Raw genomic sequence first — 21,358 nt, forward strand, 5'->3', positions numbered from 1 at the left:
ATGATGGACTAAGTGATTTCCCAAAGCATTTTCTAAATGGTGGTTGTGTCCCTGTAGTCACAAAGTGTATGGGTACATTTCTTTATTTTAAAAAGTTTTATACCAACAAACACTGAACTATGAATCTCAGATATAAAATCTTTCTAATTTTTGCTTTGGAGGATTTCAAATCAAAAAAAGAAAAAAATCTTTCCATTGTAATTTATGTAGAATGATGTCCAGGACCATGAGGGACAGAGAATAAAGGCAGGGGAAGAAGTAAATGGGAAATACAATTTTTGAGAAAATTTTCATATTTACTATACCTTTAAATATTTTTAATATACAGCTTAATAAATGCTATATAACTCAATCAACAAACAATTTTTGGTTCTTTTATTTTTAATATTTATTCTTCTCATCATCACTTTTCTCTTTTACAAAGTAATTACAACAAAACCTTTAGGAAACAAAAGTAAGTAAACAGAAGAGTGTTAAACAGTTTTTTAAAAATAACTTCCTGCTTAGAAGAAAGTCCATATGATCTCATTCCTCCAAACATGATTTTATAGCTCAGACTAAACCAAGTAGCTTATGGGAAATTAGCATTAAATAGCGAAACACAAAAAATGCACATATATAAATAACTTAACATAAAATAGAGTTTGACTCTAACATGATGCTTAACAAAGCAAACTATGATGCAATATGAATCAACTTCATTAACTGGACAAGTCCAATGTGGCACGAGTCAGATAAGTGCTAAACCATGAACGATGTGCAAGTGAAACCAGCAACTCCAGCCAGGTTCTTTTCACTCTTGGACTGTATCCAATTCCATTCCAGAGAGAATCAGTTTTTACATCTTCTTGACTCTTTGGCTGTAAAGAGAAAAAGGACAACAGAATAAGTGAAGACAGAGTGACTGGCTATCAGGAATGGCTTTGGTACCTAAAGATAGCCTCTCATTGCCGAATCACATCTGCAAATGCCAAGCAGCTCAGAGTGCTTATGAGGTAATCGAGGTTCAGAGAGGATGGACCTTGCCCTACATAAGTCAGCTATCTAATGACAGAAAGAGGATATGAACACTTATTTTGTCTTCAAGTTCAGTGTCTATGGTACCCTGCTGTTAGGTGACTGCTGTCCATTATTACGCCTCTCTATTGTCACCAGTGTGAATCAGAACCATTGATCTCTTTTAACTGTTTATTTTTCAGTGTTTAACAAACAATCAAATGTCATGTAGTCTGTAAATTATATAAATAGTAGGCATCTTTGCAACAAGAATCAATCAACTAGTGGCTATCACTTAGATTGCTCTACACAAAAAATCACTAAATTTAAAAAATATAAATAAAATATATATTATGTCATACACAAAATATTTTTAAAATAATAGAAATGATCTATGAGTGGAAAAAATTAATTTTCGTTTTCATGGTCCAACTCAAATTTCCCCTTTAAAAATTATGCCATTTTCAGGCTAAAGAATCTCAGTGATCCACCACTCTGCACAAAGCCCTTGCCCCACACATTTGGAGAGAGGCTAATTGATTGTGAACATTCCATACCTGAGGATATGCACAGCTTGTTTCACCCATTTCTTCTTTGGATCTGCACACACAGCTAATTTTTTCTTTGTGTAGAAGCTGAAGAATCAGAAAATTCGATTTGTGCTTAAAGAGGTTTTAAATGGCTTTTTTCACAGAATGTGCAATGGAAATTTCATATTCCAGTTGATGGCTCTACACACTGAACATTTTATTTATTTCATTCAGAGGTGAAACAAAATGCACGAAGAAAATTGCTTCTGATAAAGCTCAATGCAAAAAATGAAATCAATTCTCCCTAACTTCTGCAGTTTAACAAATGGTTGTGCAATAGCGGGAGATAAAATCCTAGAATTGCTATTTAATTTTGTTGATGGTGGTTACATGAAATATGTATATATCTAATCAATAACTTATACCATTCTAAAGTATAATATCCAGTATAAATCAAGAAGATTATATGTGACAGTATAATTACTGAGTCTTTACATACAGCGCCAAATGTTTTCTGGTATAAGATGATCATTTCAAAGTTTATATCTTCTGTATTTTCCTGAGACAGCATTTTAGTAGCCTATAAGTTTATCTTAGAAAGTGATTTTCTACTCAACTAAATTCTTTTTTTAAAAAACTAAGCTTTGTCTTATTCCAGTCCTATTTAAAGTGGACTTTGAAATAGATCTGTACTATTAAAAGAAATCTATCTTTGCTACTTCAGTTATTTCTGAATGAAACTCCAAAAAGGCAAAAAATTTTTATATCTGAAATTCCCATGTACTCTTGATGCAATTGAGTTAAAATCAATTAGTAACTTACATGATTGCATTGATGTCACAAGCTTCATTGGCCAGCTGCTGGGTGAAGCCCACGATAAATTTGGGATGAAGGACATGTGCTGTATATCGGAGGCAGCAGTCAAAGCTGCTTGCTGCTGAAAAGAAATAAAAGGTATTGAGTCCACATGAATGAACTTGTTCTGTGATAGGTATTATGGAACTACTTGGAGTCACGGAAAACCTAGAATCTGATTTATATGGTAAATAAACTATTTAGAGGCACAGTTACAATGTCTTTGAGACCCAATTCAACATAGCGTCCAATTCTCTTAAAAAAAAATAGTTTGTGTACTGGGAAATTTCGATTCAATAATACAGTTTAGAAACATGTGACTTCTCATAAAAGGAGTATCTTTAGTAAAAAATACAAACTGACAATCACGCAACAATATGAGTACCTTCCACTTGAAGAAACTCTTATAAATAAACTTCCAAATTCAGAAAATGAACAAATTGGCAGATTTTAATCTATTATCTGGCTATGAGTATTGAGAGGAGGGGGAGGACAAGAAGGAAAATGTGATTTATAGGAGTTGCTTATAAGAGCTACAACTAAAGCACTTTGGAATTGTAATATTAGTTAACGGGAATTTTTAATTTTGCTCATAAAAGTTCAACATGTGCATTTTCAGGAATGTAGCTGTTGCTAAAAGTGATGGATTCTCAGTAATAAAGCAGTCCTTAGACACTCCCCCAAGTTAAATTATAACCTGCTGTAAGGTGATGGATAGATGTTATCTCAAAGTTGGCAAGTGATATCCCCCAGGCCTTGCAAGGTTTAAAAAGTCCAGTGCTATAATCTACCCCTGAATCATGAGTTTTGAACTTTACTGATACTATTTAGTCGGGAGGTGAGAAAGTTGAAAGTGTTCCCTGCATTTCCTTCACTGTTAATGTTACACAACTTACATCACTCCCAGAAACAGCACTTTGAACTTGTTCTGGAGCTTGAGGTCTCTAAGAGTCCACCCACCTCCAAACTCTGCTGGGATTGATTGACAGTATAAAGGAAATCCTAATCAGCAGCAGTAAGCTTTCCTTCCTCCACTCACCAATGAGCTGACAACACCCATCACTGTCCTTTGAAGACTTTCTAACAGCCTTCCATCCCTTGCGGACCCCCAGACGAGCTCAAGGCTTAGCTGAGAATGAAAATAGTTTTTCCTCCTGTGCTAGCAGAAAGAGTGGCACTTACCTTCTGACTTGCTGCAGAGGTGGAGCAGCAGTACTGACATCAAAGCAGCCAGGAGCAAACTCTTGCTGCCACACATCATTTTCAGCTCAAAGAATAGACCTGCTCAATGCTGGGTACTCAGTACCTTGAGAGCGCTGTTATGCTCTGATAGCAGCCTGGGCTTGGGATGGCTCTACTTATAGTAAATATTGGGAATGTACAGAGAAGGCGTGTTCTCACGTGGGGTTTTCCCCATTGATCAATCTGCCCCATCATTTCGTCACACAGCAAAACCACAGGGAAAACTTCCTTCCTTTCCCTAGTGTTGGGAAGGTGTGAAGGTCAGGGCGGAGGGCAGGGGTTGAGAAGGGGAAAATCCTGTTAAATCCTTTGGATTTTCAAGGAGGGAAAAGCAGTTCAGTCCTGTAACCTAGTAAAGGTTTCTATCCAGTTTAACTTAATCTAATTTCTCTGAAAAGAGAAGACAAGGATTAACCATGATACAAAGGTCAGCCCCACACTGGAACATTCCAGAACTCCTATTGTTACACTCCGTTTGCTTTCCAGAGCCATTGGGGGAGGAGGAGAATGAGGTAGGATGCCAGGCATACTAGGACATGCATTACCATTGCATAGCTGGTGCTCAGCTATCAGCAAAGACCTTGAATTTCTAGGATACGATTCAGATCAGGTAATACAACACCGTAGTAGTGTCCCCAGTTTTAGTGGAAAATGCTAGCCCTTAAGTAAGACTCAAGCCTCAGCTTCCTCTTGATTTTGTGTCAATTCTTCTAAGAATCTTCTACATTTACACAACTCTAATCAATATTGCAGCCCAGAAAATAATCCCCACCTGCCCTTAACTCTTCATGCTGATGTAGTTACATAGCTCAATACAAAGCCTCAGAAGGGTTGAAGAAAAAAGACTATCAGCAGTGGTTAATCAACAAAACAAATGTCAAATAATAGTGATAACAATAATAATGTGATACGAATTCCTAACTTATGATGGTTAATAAGAACTCTCCACTAGGGAGATTATCGTTGTATGCTAGGGATTGAGTTTGCAGGAAGGGTGTGAATGTAAAGGATAACACAAGGGAGTTCTAGGGGGTGATGGAATTATTTTCTATCCCATTATGGGCATGGTTACACACATCTACACGTGTTAAAATTCACAGAACTGTACATCAAAAGAAAAGTGTGAATAGCATTATATTATCATTTAAAAAGTTTAAAAACATTGAAATCATAAAAAAGAACTGTCCACTAAACATAAATAGGTTGAAAGTAAATGGATTGAAAAAGATATACTATGCACATAGTAAACAAAAGAGAACTGTAGTGGCTATGCATATATCTGACAAAATAGACAAAAATTTTAAAACAAAAATGTTACTAGTGGTAAAGAAAGAGTTCCACATGGATAAAGGATGAATCCATCAGGAAGATACGAAATTTATGACTGTATATACACCTAACAACAGCACCTCAAAATACATGAAGCAAAACCTGACAGAACTGAAGGGAGGAATAGACAATTTAATAATAAAAGTTGGACAAGAATTAAAATGAAAACACAACGTACCAAAACTTATGTGATGCAATGAAAGCAATGCTCAGAGGGAAACTTATAGTGAGGATAAATGAAGTAGGAAATAGCAAAATGATAGAGGAAATCAATGAAGCCAAATTCTTTTTTTTTAAATGTCAGCAAAATTAACAAGCTTTAACCAGACTAACCAAGAAAGAGGGGGGAGTAGAGAGAAGAAAAATCGCTAAACTCTGGAATGAAAGAGATGAAATCACTAACAACTTTAAGAAATAAAAAGAACTAAAAGGAAATACTATAAACAACTGTATGCCAATAAATGAGATAATATAGACGAAAGGGACAAATTATTAGAAAGACGCAAATTACTGGAACTGACTCAAGTAGACACAGAAAGTCTGAATAGCTCTATAATAAGCAAAGATATCAAATTGGTAATAAAAATATCCCCACGTAGAAAAGCCCAAATCCGATGGCTTCACTGGTAAATTCTGCCAAGCATTCAGAGAAAAATTAAAATCAATCCTTCACAAACTTTTCCAAAAAGGAGAAGAAGATGGAACAACTTCTAACTCATTCTACAAGGACAGTACTACACTGATATCAAAAAAAGATGAAGACATCACAAGAAAACTACAGACCAATATCCCTTATGAAAACAGACACAAAAATCCTTTAAAAAATACTAGTAAACTGTATGAAGCAACATAGAAAAAGGATTACGCACTATAACCAAGGGGGATTTATCACAGGAAATGTAATACACAGTATTAACAGAATAAAAAACAAAATTGTACGAAAGACATTTGACAAAATGGAACACCTTATCATAATAAAACACTCAACAAATTAGAAATAGTAGAGAACTTCCTCAACCTGATAAAGGTCATCAGCACAGCTAATATCGTACTTAATGTTGAAAGACTGAATGCTTTCCCCCTGAGGTCAAGACCAAGACAGGGATGTTCACTCTCACCGCTTCTATTCAACATTGTACTGAAGGTTCTAGACAGGACAATTAGGCAAGAAAAGGGGAAACCCACCCAGATTGGAAAGGAAGTAGTAACTATCCAGTTTGCAGATGACATGATCTCGTATATAGAAAATCCTAAAGCATCCACTAAAAAACTATTAGAACTAATAAATTCAGCAAGGTTGCAAGATTCAAGATCAATATACAAGAAATCAACTGTATTTCTTTACGCTATCAATGAAAAACCTGAAAATGAAATTAAGAAAATAATCATTTTTACAATAGCATCAAAAAGAATAAAATACCTGGGTATAAATTTAACAAAAGAAGTGAAAAGCATAACTAAAAGTGACAAAATCCTATTAAAGAAGTTAAAGAAGACTTCTAAATAAACGGAAAGACATCCCATGTCAAGGATTGGAAGACTTAACATTCTTAAGATGGCAGTACTCCCCAAACTGATCTACAGATTCAACACAATTTCTATCAAAATCCCAGCTGGCTTCTTTGCAGAAATGAAAAAGTCAATACTCAAATTCATGTGTAATTAACAAAGGATCCCAAATAGCCAAAACAATTGTAAAAAGGAAGAATAAAGCCAAAGGGCTTACACTTCCTGATTCCAAAACTTACCACAAAACCACGCTAATCAAGACATGTGGTACTGTCATAAGTGTAGACATATAGATCAATGGAACAGAACTGGGAGTCCAGATATAAACCCCCACGTCTGTGGTCAACTGGTTCTTTTATTACAGTGCCAAAACCATTCAAGGATGGAAAAAACAGTCTTTTCAATGAATCATGGTGGGACAACAGGTTATCCATCTGCAAAAGAATGATGTTAAGCCCCTACCTCACACCTTACACAAAAATTAACTCAAAGTGGATCATAGACCTAACTATAAGAGCTAAAACTAAGAAACTCTTAGAAGAAAACATAGGAGTAAATGTTCATGACCTTGAGTTGGGCAATGGTTTTTCAGATACAACACCAAAAGTTCAAGTGACAAAATTAAAAACAAATAAACTAGACTATATCAAAATTATAAACTTTTGTGCTTCAAAGGATACTATAAAAAATGTGAAAAAATCAATCCACAGAAAGGTAGGAAATATTTGCAAATCACATATCTGATAAGGGACTTCTAGTTGTACAGAGAATATACGAAAAACTCTTACAACTCAATAATAAAAAGAAAAATAGCCCAATTTAAAAATGGGCAAAATATTTGAATAGACATTTCTCTAAAGATATATAAATGACCAACAGGTACATAAAAAGATACTCAACATCATTAGTCATTACAAAAATATAAATCAAAATCACAATGACATATCACTTTACACTCACTACAATGGCTGTAATCAAAAAGATAAGTGTTGGCAGTGATGTGGACCAATTGGAACCCTCATACATTGTCGATGGGAATTAAAAATGGTGCAGTCACTTTGTAAAACAGTTTGACAACTTATCCAATTGTTAATCATAAAATTACCACATGACCTAGAAATTCCACTCCTAGGTATGCACCCGGGGGAAATGAAAATATACATCCACATAGAAACTTGTATATGAATGTTCATGGTAGCATTATTCATAATAGTCAAAAAGTGGAAACAATCCAAATGTCATCAACTGATGAATAGATAAATAAAATGTGATAAATTTGTACAACGGAATATTATTTGGCAATAAGAATGAATGATGTACTGATAGATGCTATACCATGGATGAACTTTGAAAACATTATACTAAGTGGAAAAAAGCTACATATTATATGATTCCATTTGTAAGAAGTGTTTGGAATTGGTAAACCTACAGAGACAGGAAGTAGGGCTACTTCCTGTGGTAAGCCTACGGTAGATGGATTGTCTACTGCTAGGTTGTGGTGTCAGGGGAAAGGGACGGGAATAGAGAGTGACTGCTAATGGGTATGTAGTTTCCTTCTCATTCTTTCAATCTAAAAATAGATAGTGATGACATTTGTGTAACACCATGAATACACTAAAACACATTGAATTGTTCACTTTAAAAGGGTGAATTTTATGGTATGTGAATTATATCTCCATAAAACCTGTAATAACAACAAAAAATTTCTCCACCTACCTACATCTGACACTCACCCCAGCCCATAGATCCTCTTTCTTTATGACTCCTCTTGATTGCTGGGAATCTGTGTTCATTTATCCCTCTTCCTCCATTCCTGTAGTCTCTCTTCTTCTCCCTCTCTCTCATCTCTTAATCACATCTCTTTTTTTTAAATTATTTTATTGAGGTCACATGGGTTTATAACATTGTGTAAATTCCATGTGTACATTATTATATTTCAGTTCCTGTATAGACTGCGTTGTTTTCACCACCAATAATCTAGTTTTTATCCATCACTATACACATGTGCCCCCTCACTCCTTTCACCCACCCCACACCCCCTACCCTCTGATAACCACCAATCTGTTCTCCTTTTCTACATGTTTATTTGTTTATCTTCCACATATGAGTGAAATATGTATTTGTCTTTCTGTCTTATTTTCTTCTCCCTTTAATAACTGTAAGAGAGAATTGATTTTTTGGTACTTTTTTGTATTGATTGACATTGTATTTGCCTTTGCTTAGTTTGATAGATGTATTATTTCATATTTGTCACCTAAAAACTCTTTAAAAGGTGATCTTCAGCTGATCCTTTGGGTCAGTCAATGAACATGCTAATGAAAAGGTTCATATAAGAAAATTATTTCAAAGCTAATTTATTAGAAGCCTATTTATTTTGTAGACATTCTTTTCAAATATCCCAGACACATTCCTAATGAGTCCTAATTCCTGCATGTAGTAGTCTCAGTGTTTTACTCAGTTTTTCTGTTTCGTTTTTCAGAAAAAATTTGACAAGTGTCTTATGTGGAAGGTACTTAGTAGTATATACATATGGCTAGAACATGATGACTGAATTCAAGGGAATTTATAATAAGACAGTTAAAACTCACAAATAACTATAAACCAAAGCAATAGGAGGTAAGCGCCATATTCACATTATATGAAACATTTTCACAGAAATTGTTAACAAAATGTGATCATTTAAAAGTTACTTAACGCTCCTTCCAGTTTTATGGCAAATGAACATGAAACATATCATGCTAACGGAATGCCCATCAAAGACCATTCTCTTTCTGATAGGGGTTCCTTGAAAAGTTTTTTGAAAGATGGTAGGAGTTCCTTTTAAAACAGCATTTATTGAGCACCCACCAGGTGCCAGATATTTTAGTAGGGAATGTGCTGTGAAAGCAAGGAAGAACGATATTTGATTTCTACAAGGGGGAGTGGGGACAAAGGACCAGCCAGCCTGGAGCTTCCTGGCTTCCACACAAGTGGGTCCTGACTGCTTCTGAGCTCCGGGGACAAACACATTCCTTACTGTGGATTTTGAATAGTATCCAACTATACAATTGCTAAGCTACAAAAGAGTGGAGACCCTCTCATTCAATACCTTAATTGTAAAGATAGGGATACAGAAGCCAGAGAGATCTTGGACTTCGTCAGCGTCAAACCACAAGCACTAGCTGGATCTACAAATCAGATCTTCTTCCCCAGTCAGTGGATTGTTCCTCATTTCCTCCTCAAGGGTTTATTATCCGATTATCAAATGAGTGGTATTATATATCATTAACTTCCCTTTAGTTTCTTTTAGATAGTAATGCAAGTTGTAGTTTCCATATAGCCTTCATCATATACACCAAATACTGCAGTATTCCATAAATCTCTAAAAATAAAAATAATGAACCACAACTTCAACAAAGAATAGCAACAATACAAATTCCTACAATGGCTGCTCAAAAACAATCAAGCGTCTTGTTTCTTGGCATCTTAGTTTGGGTTCCCCTGAAAGCCGAGCCTCAGGTGCAGATCATTTATTTGTAAAATAACCTCAGGAAACAAGAGTGAGGCAGGGAGGTGGAGAAGGGAAAAGCTTTCAAGGTCATTCTGTGGGCACTGGAGAATTGATTCCGCTAGAGCCTCTTGAGAAACAAACAGATGTCTTCCAGAATTACCCCCCTGAAGGATGACGGACAGAGAGTTTGTTAGCTGGCTCACATCCCTCATTATTTGCGGATCGTCCCCAGGGGCATTAACCCCCCAGAGTTTCAAGCTGTGTTTGGGGGTGGGGAGATTGGTCCAGCATTCTTCCTCAGCCCTGAGGAGGTCCCAGAGCAGAAAGACAAGCAGAGCACGCTCAAGGTAAGTTGTCAGTGTGATGTGCTCTGAGCTCACTCCACTACGGCTGAGACTGAAATCAAAGGTGGCTGAAAGAACGTGACAAAGGGCTTCCAGAAATACCTGACACAAATGGCTTATGAAGACTTTTTTAGAAACAGCAATTTGAGGCAGACAACTGTGAAGAAAATAACTATCATCCATGCTAAGGCCAGATGGTCCCTCCTCAGACCCCAGGAGGACAGCTTGGTTTTGTAAAAAATCTTCCCCAAAACATACTTCACATCCACAAAACTTGTTTCATTATGTCCCATTTATTCCAAGACAAAAGCTTTGCCCCATAAATTCATTTGTTACAAAACTATGTAGTCACACTGAGGAATACTTATATATTGGATCAAGGAAAACCAAAGCCTAATGTTTCTGAAGTTCACAAAGAGGCCTGAAAATATTGTCATTACCACTAAAGAGACAGTCAAGAGAGATAGTTAAAGGATGTCACTCTGAGCTGCAGTGACAGCCAGAGCCAAGATGCTAAGGGTCAGTGGAAGCATCACGAGAGAAAGCACCATGGTAAGAAAGGCTTTCACCTTTGGCTTCAGTCCCAACATTAAATACGATATATTTGTCAATGGGATACCTCATAAAATTCTTATAGGGAGTAGGTCAGATATCAGCTTTTCAAAAAATATGATGCTACTCTATAACAGCCACTGATAGACTCATGCATAAATTGCTTCTTTTCAGAACCAAAAGAGATACCACTGGCAGACTGCAGGTCAAGTAAAACAGAAAGCAAGCTCCATTTTGAATTCCTGCAGTGTTGTTCTTTAAACCGAAGTAAAGAGCCCCTATAACCAGTCCCATGATAACGGACACTATTGTCTCAGGAATGGAGTCTTGAGGGTTGCCAAGCAAATTTTCAAGTGAGCATCTGGACACCCACCTGAGTTGATGAAAGAAAGTGGTATATGTCATATATGTGAAAACCATGTACTCCTTTTTTGATCTACTGAAAGAATAGTAGTTTTGTATGAATTGGATATTGAATGTGAAAGAAAAAGAAAAGGTAGGAATGACTGCAAATATTTTGTCTTGAATAACTAAGGGAATGTTAGTGGAATTTAACCAGATGGGAGCACTGAGGGAGGAGTAGATCATTGGGGGCAGAAAAGAACTGAGAGTTGTGTCACGTCTGCAATGCCTCATGGATGTCCAAATGGACAAGTTTCTTTGCCCCACATATGACAGTCTAACCTTGATTTCATTCATCGTAACTCAGGTACAGCTGAAACCAGACACAATCTTGAGAAGCATGAATGTTAGGTTGGAACACAATATAAAGTCACCTTACAGACCATTTAATCATTTTTTTAACATTAGTTTTAATTCAGTTAAAATTCAAACAAACAAATAAATCCTAACTTTCAATATGAGTGGGGGGATTGGTTTTGTTTCACGGTATTTTTTCAAAACACTTGTGACAGAATCTTTGCTCTTAGCGCTACACAGTTTGTTATCTCGATGAGAAAAAAAAATTAGAAAGCAGTGATGAACATTCAAGGGGAAAATGTTATATGTCATTCAAAATTATTTTTTGGAATTCTGGTTTTTCCAAACTATGAGTCATTGCTTAATTCCCTAGCCATGTCAAAAATAAAACATGACGTATCTACAAGAAATAGAAACCACAAAATTTGTACAGGAGAAGATATGCTACCCTGGGAGGAAAATGCTCCAGATACATATGCAAAATTTCTCCTATACATGTGAAAGTGAGCCACGTTATTTAAAAATACTTTTAAGTCCAACTGTATTTCTTTTAATTTTAAGGTTCAATGTTTTGTGATCAAAAGTTTGTTGTCATTAGATAGTATCAATAAAATGGGTTATTCCTGACCCACCACTTTAAAATTCTTTTGATTAGCTGTCTATGTTTTGCTTCTACTGCACGAAGAAATTGGGGACTTAACTGCCTTTCAAGGAACTTCTCATTACGGGGGAGTCAATTCTAATTATCAACGTACACAAGGGCTCAAAAAGTCTTAGTAGGAATTCCCCACTATAAGTTTTGAAGCCAATGTGTCTTCCTTGCCACTTCAAAATAATTCGCATAACCAAGCTATCAACTTCCTATGATTAAATTTTCTTTCAGATAAAGAATCTGATTCATGGAGACAACTTCGTTCCTTCAACTTAACTGATTTTTTTATTTTCAAGTCTTTTAGGAAATATGAACTTTTCAAATTGTAGTATTGGCAAACTGACTGGACCTTTCTTTGCTCGTTCACTAATAGAGTGCCCAAGCCTGGCTTGCTCAGTCAAGATCTGTGCCTTGAAATCCAGGTTCAAGAAGGGTTAAAAGCCTACATAAAACATCATGGGATTAAAATTCCCCTAAGAAATAAGATACATACCATACAACATACCAAAATATTTAGTGTTCATGATGGATGTGTGTGTATATATGTAACAATGAGAAGACATCTAAATTTTCTAGGTGTACCCTGCTAAAACATGTACACGATTGACATACTGTACTCCAAAAATATTCTTCATTTTCTGTATTTGCAACATTTATTTTAACTAAAATTAGGTTTTACTTCTATCTTTAGACGTTCTGAAGCATTGATCGCATTTTCCTTAGACAGCTGTCACTGATGAAACGCTATGCTTCTTGGTTTAATAGAGTTTCCTTATAACAATATTCAGTGGAAAATGCAATAAATACTATTCAACAGTTTTTTATGATTGATCTTAGTATGATAATTTCCTGATGTGGCAAATAGAAACCAACATTTTACGAAACGTGCTGAGGATGCTGAGTCTATGAGAGGAACATTGAGAAAATAGTATCATGATGTATTAGGAATGGCTGTTGTGAGGCTGGGGGAATGACGACACAGGGGCAGCATAGTTGTAGACCGTAGAGACATATCTACTCCTAAATTGTTTTAATGAAATGATTGAATGTTTAGTCTTTTCTTTGCAAGAAGATTTTATCACAAAGTGTATATGTCAAGCTGAATATATAAATCTTCTAGTGCTTTTTCTTCTCTTAAAGGTTGTAGGAAATCTACAAGGCATAATACAGAAAGCACAGAATTTTAAAGATATTTCTGCACATTTAAAAAAAATTATCATACATGCTCTGTTGAAAGAAAAAAGATATAAATAAGTCAAAAGAGAAACACAAAGGTTAACCAAAAATTCATCATCTAGAGAATTATTCTAGACTTATTTCTATTCATGTATTTAACATAAATTGGATCATAGTGTACATGTTTTTAAAAATCTATCCTTTTCATTTAAGAATAAAGATACAGTCATCTGTTCATATAAAAAAATGTACACTTGGGGCCAACCCTGTGGCTGAGTGGTTAAATTTGTGTGCTCTGCTTCAGCAGCCCAGACTTTGCTGGCTCGGATCCCGAGCACAGGCCTACACATCGTTCACCAAGCCATGCTGTGGTGGCATCCCACATAGAAGAACTAGAATGACTTACAATTAGGATATACAACTATGTGCTAGGGCTTTGGGGAGAAAAAATAGAATAATCCTTTAAAAAAAAATGTACTCTTATACCATCCATGATTTAATTCCCTAGATTGCTTCTAATTTTTCAGTTATTATAAATAATACTATGAAGAACATTCTATGGATTAATCTTTGTACATATTCTTAATTACTTTCTTAAGATAAGTCCAATAAATGGAATTTTAAGGGTCAGGAAATGTGTACGTATTTAACAGTTTTGAGATTGCAAAACTACCTAAATCTGAAATACGGCAAATGACTGAACACAATCAAGTCCTGCGATATGTCCTAGCCTCTACCACGTTAACTGCTGGGGACTTTTTCTTTTCTTCTGAGATAGAAAGAACATGCTCTGTGAAAAGTACGTGCCACACCCTGAACTCTTAAAGTAAATATTTTGCCAGGGAAATCGAAGAACCGGAAAAAGAGAACCAGTGGAAGGGAGGAGGACCATTCCTAGCACTCCCGTACTTTCCAAAGGTGCTTCTGGTACTGAGTGTATTTATTTAACAGATCAAAGGTTTTAAATATGTAACTGAGTTATTGCTCTGATGATGAAATCTTGGTAGCTCCCTATTGTAAATTTGAAAATTCCCCTGCATGCTTTCTGAAAGCTGACATGAAGGAGCCAGCTTTAATAATGTGACTAGGCTGAGAATGACTTGCTGAGGAATGCTGCTTGGTCAACGCAGAGATTAGACCAATGGTTTCATGTTAGAGCCAGCAATTTCCATTTGGTCTTTGTGAATGGCATCAGCTAAAAGGCCAGCATGTTGACATGTTCCAATTTCTAATATGTGATGTTTAAATACTCCAATATTAAGTAATTTTACTATGCTCCCGTAAAGAAGGGTTCAGTCGTCCATTTGTCATACGTTTCTGGAGTTCTTCTAGGAAAGACTAAGCCTCACTACTTATTTAAGGCAATTCATATCTACTAAGAAGATAATCAGAAATGTTTGCAAAACTTACACACAGAACTGCTCATCACAGAACTATGTAAAATAGGAAAGGAAATGAATATATTCAAATAGTTAATAATTAGTGATTAAAATAATTAGAGGATATCCAGAAGATTGAATAATCTTACCATTTAGATAATGTTGAATAATTTTCTGCAAGGGGAAAATGCTATGATATAATGACAGCGAGAATAGTAGGACAAAAAATTGTAAATATCATGTTAACCTATTACGGGAAATTGTGTATATTTATACTCATGCATTTTTAAAAAAACAGACTAGAAAGAAATTCACCAAAATGGAAACAGAATTTATCTCCAGTAGTGGGAGTCTCTCTCTCCTTATTTTTGTATTTTTTCTATATCAATTTTTACAATAAACACCTATGGCTTTTATAATCAGAGGAGAATAAACTATTTTCAAAACCACCTATAAAAAGAACCCCATTTTCTAATATATTTAGTAATGAACTTAGAAATATGATTTTAAAGGGCTACTTTTATCCAGAGTTCTAATACTTTGTAATAAAAATTGGCACTAGAAGATAAACAATCATCTTATTTTTTGGAATACCTCATACCAGGCTTTCAAGAAAATATTACAGTAAGCCTTGCAAAATTTTCACTGTCCTCCTAACTTCATGCATAGCCCCAGAAGAGACACAATTATGTCAAGAGAAAATCAATATATTACATCTTGTTTGGAATTTGCTGGATGAAAGAGGTTAAAGCTAACTGAAAATAATTTGCATGGGCTAATAGCTTTTTCAAAATTTAATTATGAAGTTGCTTTATTAGATTAGGAAAAGGTGACAGTTTCAGAAAAACGTGTTCCTTTGCTGGTGAGAGCTAAAGAATAACTAGTTAACCACACCAAAAACTTGCTGCAGGATTGGACAAGTCATTGTGTTCTCTGGGTCTTAGCATCTCCATCAGAAAATGAGCAATGTGCAAATTCCTGCTCTCCTGATTCTTTTTTGGAAGTAATACACCATTCAATGGTGTAAAGGAATTCTTTTATAGATCTTATCAATTAACAGCTTCATTTCCACTAAATAAGGAGAAAAGACTGTAAAGTCTTGTAGTATTATAGCCCTACAATTGTTTTTCGTGGTAAGAACATTTAAGATTTAGTCTCTTAGAAACTTTGAAATATGTAATATATTATTATTGACTATAATCGCAATGCTGTGCGTTAGATCTCCAGAACTTATTCATCCTCTAACTTTAAGTTTGTACCCACTGACCAATATCTCTACAATTCCCTACCGCACAGCTCCTGGTAACCACCATTCTACTCTTTCTTTCTACCACTTCTACATAGCGTTATGATTTTAACCTCCTTATGATAAGTCAGTTTAACCAGTATGCTTATAAATACTTCCTTGTGTTTCACTGTGGTCTGACCCTAAGCAAGCATCTCTTTTGAATCCTGATATTTTTCTTGACTGTGTTACATCACACCATCCTAATCATCCTTCCTCTCACAGTAAAAGTTAAGCAAAACCTAAGATACCTCGTCACTTCCAGCTACATACATTACCATTTATGACACATTACTTCAGAGCTCACAGGTGCCCATTGGGAGTGAACCCAATGATGGAACCAGATAAGCACCTGGAATGCTCCACCATGCCCTCCAGCTCAAACCAAGAGCTATCAATCTGCCTGGAGTCTATATGTCAGTTCCGGAAGATTAAATGAATCATTGGCTTGGTTCAAAAGATGTTTCGATTGTAACTAGAACTAGGTGGGGTGATATAGTAGCTGGCCAGGGAATGACACCAATACAGCCAAAGCTTTGGACTCATTACTGAATAGGCTCATTGATTTGCATCTGTCCTACAGTTCTTAATACAAGCCTGCCACACATAAGGAGGCTTGGATGACTGATGGCAGATGGGTCAGAACAAAATGTGGTCTGTACTAGAATAACAATCAGTACAGCATCTCCAAAATAAACCTGAAAACTTTTATGAAGCTCAACCAAAAAGATATACCCTTCATGATGATTGAATTTAAGCATCATCTGAAATGTTTCCAGCAGACTACTGCATTCCCTCAGTAGAGATTCAGAAGTGAAAATCGTCAGACTCTTTCAAACATCTGTGTCACATAAACTAAGTTTCCTAGTAAAGAACTTTCTCCCAGAAATGAGTCAAGTGCAGCAGATGATTTTTGCCCAAGCTGAAGAGTGAGCAGGACCATTGGGGAAATAAAAAGTTAAGAAAATCTATATGATTTTAAGAAATTGTGTATCTCATCGTGAAAATCGCTGGAGACTTTTCCGCTCTAAAACTATTTGTTACTAATTAATAGAGATTCATAATCACTTTTAAAAAGACGATTGTAAAAACAGGAATAGGTAACTCAAAACCCCATTGGCCCTGCGTAGCATATGAAGTATCTTCATTTGGGTCTTTTTCGTTCATTTCTCCTACTCTCAATTTACCTTATTTTAATATCACTTCAGCTTTCTTTTAGGATTTAAGCTTATTTTCTCTCTCCTTCTTCCTCTTCCTTTTCTCTCTCCTTTTCTTCTTTCCTCACCTTTCCTATTCTTATTTCTTTTAATGTGTAAAATATAAGATGAATTTTGCTCTCTTTTCCTACTTCGCTTTTTTTCCTTCCTCACTTTCTGTAACAAATAATAGTATTCAAGAGCAGAATTTGCTTAACCAACCCTAGGAAATATGTTGGCCCTTTCACTTATCAATAAAAATATATGTATTTACTTCCTACCTCTGTCCCCAGTAGAAAATATATTAGCTGATTCTTCCACAGACTTTCGGGAGATTAGAATAAGTTGCTGGCATGGACACATAATTTTAGCCATTACAAATGAAAAAGTTTTTGTTTTAGAGTGAAGGCAACTAAGAAAATACTTTAGGCTTGATATTCTTCTTTCCTCCAACTCCAAGGAAATCTGACACTTGTTGAATGTCACAATAAATAAATGAATAATTACAGGAGAGTAGAGAATTATGTTGAGCACCTCGAAAGCTAAATCTAATGAAAGCTTTCATTGAACGAGGAGCAAGGGGAAGAAAGAGACTGAATGTTATGCTTCCTGTAGTTTTTATCAATAATATACATTAGTAAGAGTGAAAAACCTCATCTTTCAAGAATTTCAATCATGCCAAAATACAGAAATAAGAAATCAACACTGAATGGTAAAAATGTTCAAATTACTCTATAGAATGTGAAAAAAGAAACGTGTTAGAGATACACACAAACACACACAAGTATTTCTGGTCAGGTTGGCTGGAGGAAATAGCACTGAGCTAGAAGTCAGAAGGATTAGGTTCTAGGTCACACACTAGCTATGTGGCCCTGACCAAGCCGCTAAGTTTTAGGCTCAGTTCTCAGTTATAAAGTGTGGATAAGTATGTATCCAAGTATCATTGAGAGGAGTGGTGAGGCAATCTAAGTAAAAGCACTTTGTACAGTGTAAAGTATGAATCAAATGCAACGTACTATTGTTGATATTGTCGCCACCACCCTAAGCAACGTGGTCAAGACAAAGACATAAAAGCTACAGTCTTACTGGTAGAAAAGCTTATATTTTAGTTAGAAAGATAAAACATAAACCAATGAAAAACTTACTGGCAGGCACTTTTACAAATACTTTATGTATATTAATTTGCTTAATCATTACAATAACATTATAAGATAGATACCTCTATTATTTATATATATTATATATATAACACAGTCATGCTTCCCTTAATGATGAGGATACATTCTGAGAAATGCATCATTAGACGATTTGGTCTTTGTGTGAACATCATAAAGTGCACTTACACAAACCTAGATGGTATAGCCTACTATATATCTAGGTTATGTGGGACTAGTCTTATGGAACCGCTATTGTATACACCGTCCCTCGTTGACCGAAACGTTGTGATGCAGCACGTGACTGCATTAACTAGTATTATTCTCATTTAACAAGTGAGGGAAACGCAACAAAGAAATATGAAGTAACTTGCCCAGGGTCACAGGTAGTAACAGAAATGAGATTTGAACCCAAAAGTAGAGGGGGAGACATGGAGAGGGAGGGGAGGAAAAGAAGGAGGAGGAAAGGAGGAGAAGAAGGAGATAAATAGGAGAAAGAAGAAGAAAGGAGAAGAGAGATAAATAGAAGAAAAGAAAATTCTCAGTTCTATGTTTCAGATTTTATGCTATTAAAGGAGACTTTTTTTTTAATTTAGATCTAGTTTTATTACCTAAAGTACAGAACTTTCGAGTAAACCTAGATTAGAGAAGATGACATAACCTTCTACTTCCCACTTTATTTTTTTAAATTATTTTATTGAGGCCACTTTGGTTGATAACATTGTGTAACTTTCAGGTGTACATTGCTATATTTCAGCTTCTGTCTATAGACTTCTGAAGATGATGCATTCTATACGGAAGTTGAAATATAACAATGTACACCTGAAATTTACACAATGTCATAAAACAAAGGAGACTTATTATTTAGGTAACAAACAATCTATTGAAAAATGACTCTGATGAGCACTCCAGGAAAGCAAAGACATTTAAGAACTACTCTGTCCTTAGAGAATTTAGTGAAGTCTGAAGATATTAAAAATAAGTTTGTGGGATATGGAATTCTAAAATGTGACATTTTACACAAAAGGAGAAACCAAGTTCTTCACTTTTTCCCTCACTATTATCTCAAAACTAGTCTGCGACATTAACAAATGTTAGGGTTTCCCTGGCTAAGAGAGAAAATACATGCTCGAAATGGGGAAAAATGCTAAGAATAAATGAGTAAAACATTCTCACTGAATGCTGAAGAGAAAAAACTTTTGAAAGTTCCTAGATGTGGAAAGATCACCTCCTGGCACCTGTAAAAATTTGTCCTGTACCATCGCTCAAAAAAAAAAAAAAAATTAAAAAGGCAAGCCATATCCCATTCCTATCCTGTCATTCCAAAAGAGTTTACAATTCACCCACCGTGTGTGTGACACCCTCTGTCAGAATTTTCCCCAGCACATGTGCCCTTCCACCAGGAGGTCTGGCAAGGTCTCCACCAGCTTCCTCCTTGGGTTCAACTCCTGCAGTTTAAAGGTTGCTGATCTTTTTAGTCTTGCCTTTCTTGTGACCTATTTATCATTTCCTGTATGCCAGGAAGAGACCTGATTTTGGAGTAGAAAGTAGTCTGTCAGCATCGAGTCACAGTAAATGCTTTAGAACTTGAACCAAATCCAGTTCCCAGGAGTGACTAAGACCAGTTTAGCATGATCACACACGAGCTGTCTGATCCCTTCTCCAAGGCCGTGAGAATCATGCTCACAAAATCAAACAGGGAGTCAAGATGAGCTTCTCAGAAGCAACACCAGGGCTGTCATTAAGATGAAAGAGGAAAAATTGATGTAACTCAAAATAAGGATCCGGAGATGAAGATGGAGGGAAGGCATTGCTTAGAAAAGTGAATGCAAAACACATGTCAGCCTCAGACATAATACAGAGTCAAAAGTGGAGGCAAAAGGGAAGGATGTGCTTCTGGGGTTGCCCAACCCTTTTTGGAGCCAGGCCTTCGGGCCCCCCACTATGGAGGTGGTGGTGACGAGAGTGGGCAACATTCATATCTACATATTCATATCTACATACAACCATACATATCTACAGGCTAGGGGAGACCCTCAGGAGGTGGGAGGGTCCTCACTTGCCGGAGCTCTGCCCACAACCCTCAATGTACAAGTCTATCATCCCAAGAGTCTTTAGGAAACCTGAGAATCCTTCTGATCTTGTCTCTCACCCAGCAATATGAACCTATTGATTTAAGGGCCTTTCCCCAAAGTATCTTCCCTCATTCCTGGAGTAACTCCTTTTACCTCCTCTACTCCCACCTGGCCCATCACTGTTGTTAGATGTTCATATCCTATTTATCATTTAAGACTTAATTCAAAGGCTACTTTTTCAGGGCAATTTCCATAACTGGATAAAGCAGTCCTTTACTTTGAACTCCCATTAGATTTTGCTTTTCACACCACCTAAGAACCTGTATTATCCTGTCTTTGTCTGTACAGCACCTGACAGAGGGTAGAGGTTCAAGAACCTGTGGCAGGTGAATAAACCAGCTGAAGTCACCTTTGGCTACTCCCTCCCCTCATTGGTAATTAGAATTAGTCACATTCTTTTAGGCACTTTGTTTCCAACTCATTTCCCTCTCTCCCACCACAACTGACCTGGTCTTGAGTCTCAGAACTCCATGTCTGCATTAATATGGTGGTTTTCTGAGGCAGCCTCCTCCTTCATCATAGAATTGAAGCATGTTATGGTAATCACATGGAGAAACATGTTCTCCATCGTTCCAATTAGTTGATTTCTCAAGGAGAAAGAGGATGGTGCACCAGTCCACCTTCCCTATGGGACTGGTTTTGGAAAAAACAGGAAAGATCATTTTGTAGGAGTGGGATCTTAAGAGAAGAAGTAAATGAGAATGAAGAATAATGATGGAGGGGTTCCATAAACAGAGTGAGGCGAAGAGATTTTTTTGGCAGCAACCATGAGTTTGAAATTTTAGAGAAAGGGAAAAATTAAAATTAATAGCTCTTTCATCTTTACAATTTGGCA

At 36.1% G+C, this 21,358-nt stretch overlaps 1 protein-coding gene across 6 annotated transcripts in view; it reads right to left on the minus strand.

Annotated features, from left to right (window-relative positions):
* Positions 1-363: 363 nt before the first annotated feature.
* Positions 364-21,358, minus strand: part of CCL20 (C-C motif chemokine ligand 20) — a 43,779-nt gene continuing 22,784 nt past the window's right edge. For 2 of the 6 annotated variants that reach the window (XM_070489550.1, XM_070489553.1), the window contains 3 exons: positions 2,349-2,460; positions 1,554-1,631; positions 364-860 (listed from right to left, as the gene is read on the minus strand). In XM_070489550.1, coding sequence (XP_070345651.1) covers positions 839-860; positions 1,554-1,631; positions 2,349-2,460 — 212 coding nt within the window. In that variant the 3' untranslated portion in view covers positions 364-838. Of the gene's footprint in view, positions 861-1,553; positions 1,632-2,348; positions 2,464-3,563; positions 6,308-21,358 lie in introns of those variants that run through there. The other 4 variants (XM_070489549.1, XM_070489552.1, XM_014835978.3 and 1 more) reach the window with 3 other exon arrangements.

This window comes from Equus asinus, chromosome 19, assembly GCF_041296235.1.
Source record: "Equus asinus isolate D_3611 breed Donkey chromosome 19, EquAss-T2T_v2, whole genome shotgun sequence".
NCBI classification, from domain to species: Eukaryota; Metazoa; Chordata; class Mammalia; order Perissodactyla; family Equidae; genus Equus; species Equus asinus.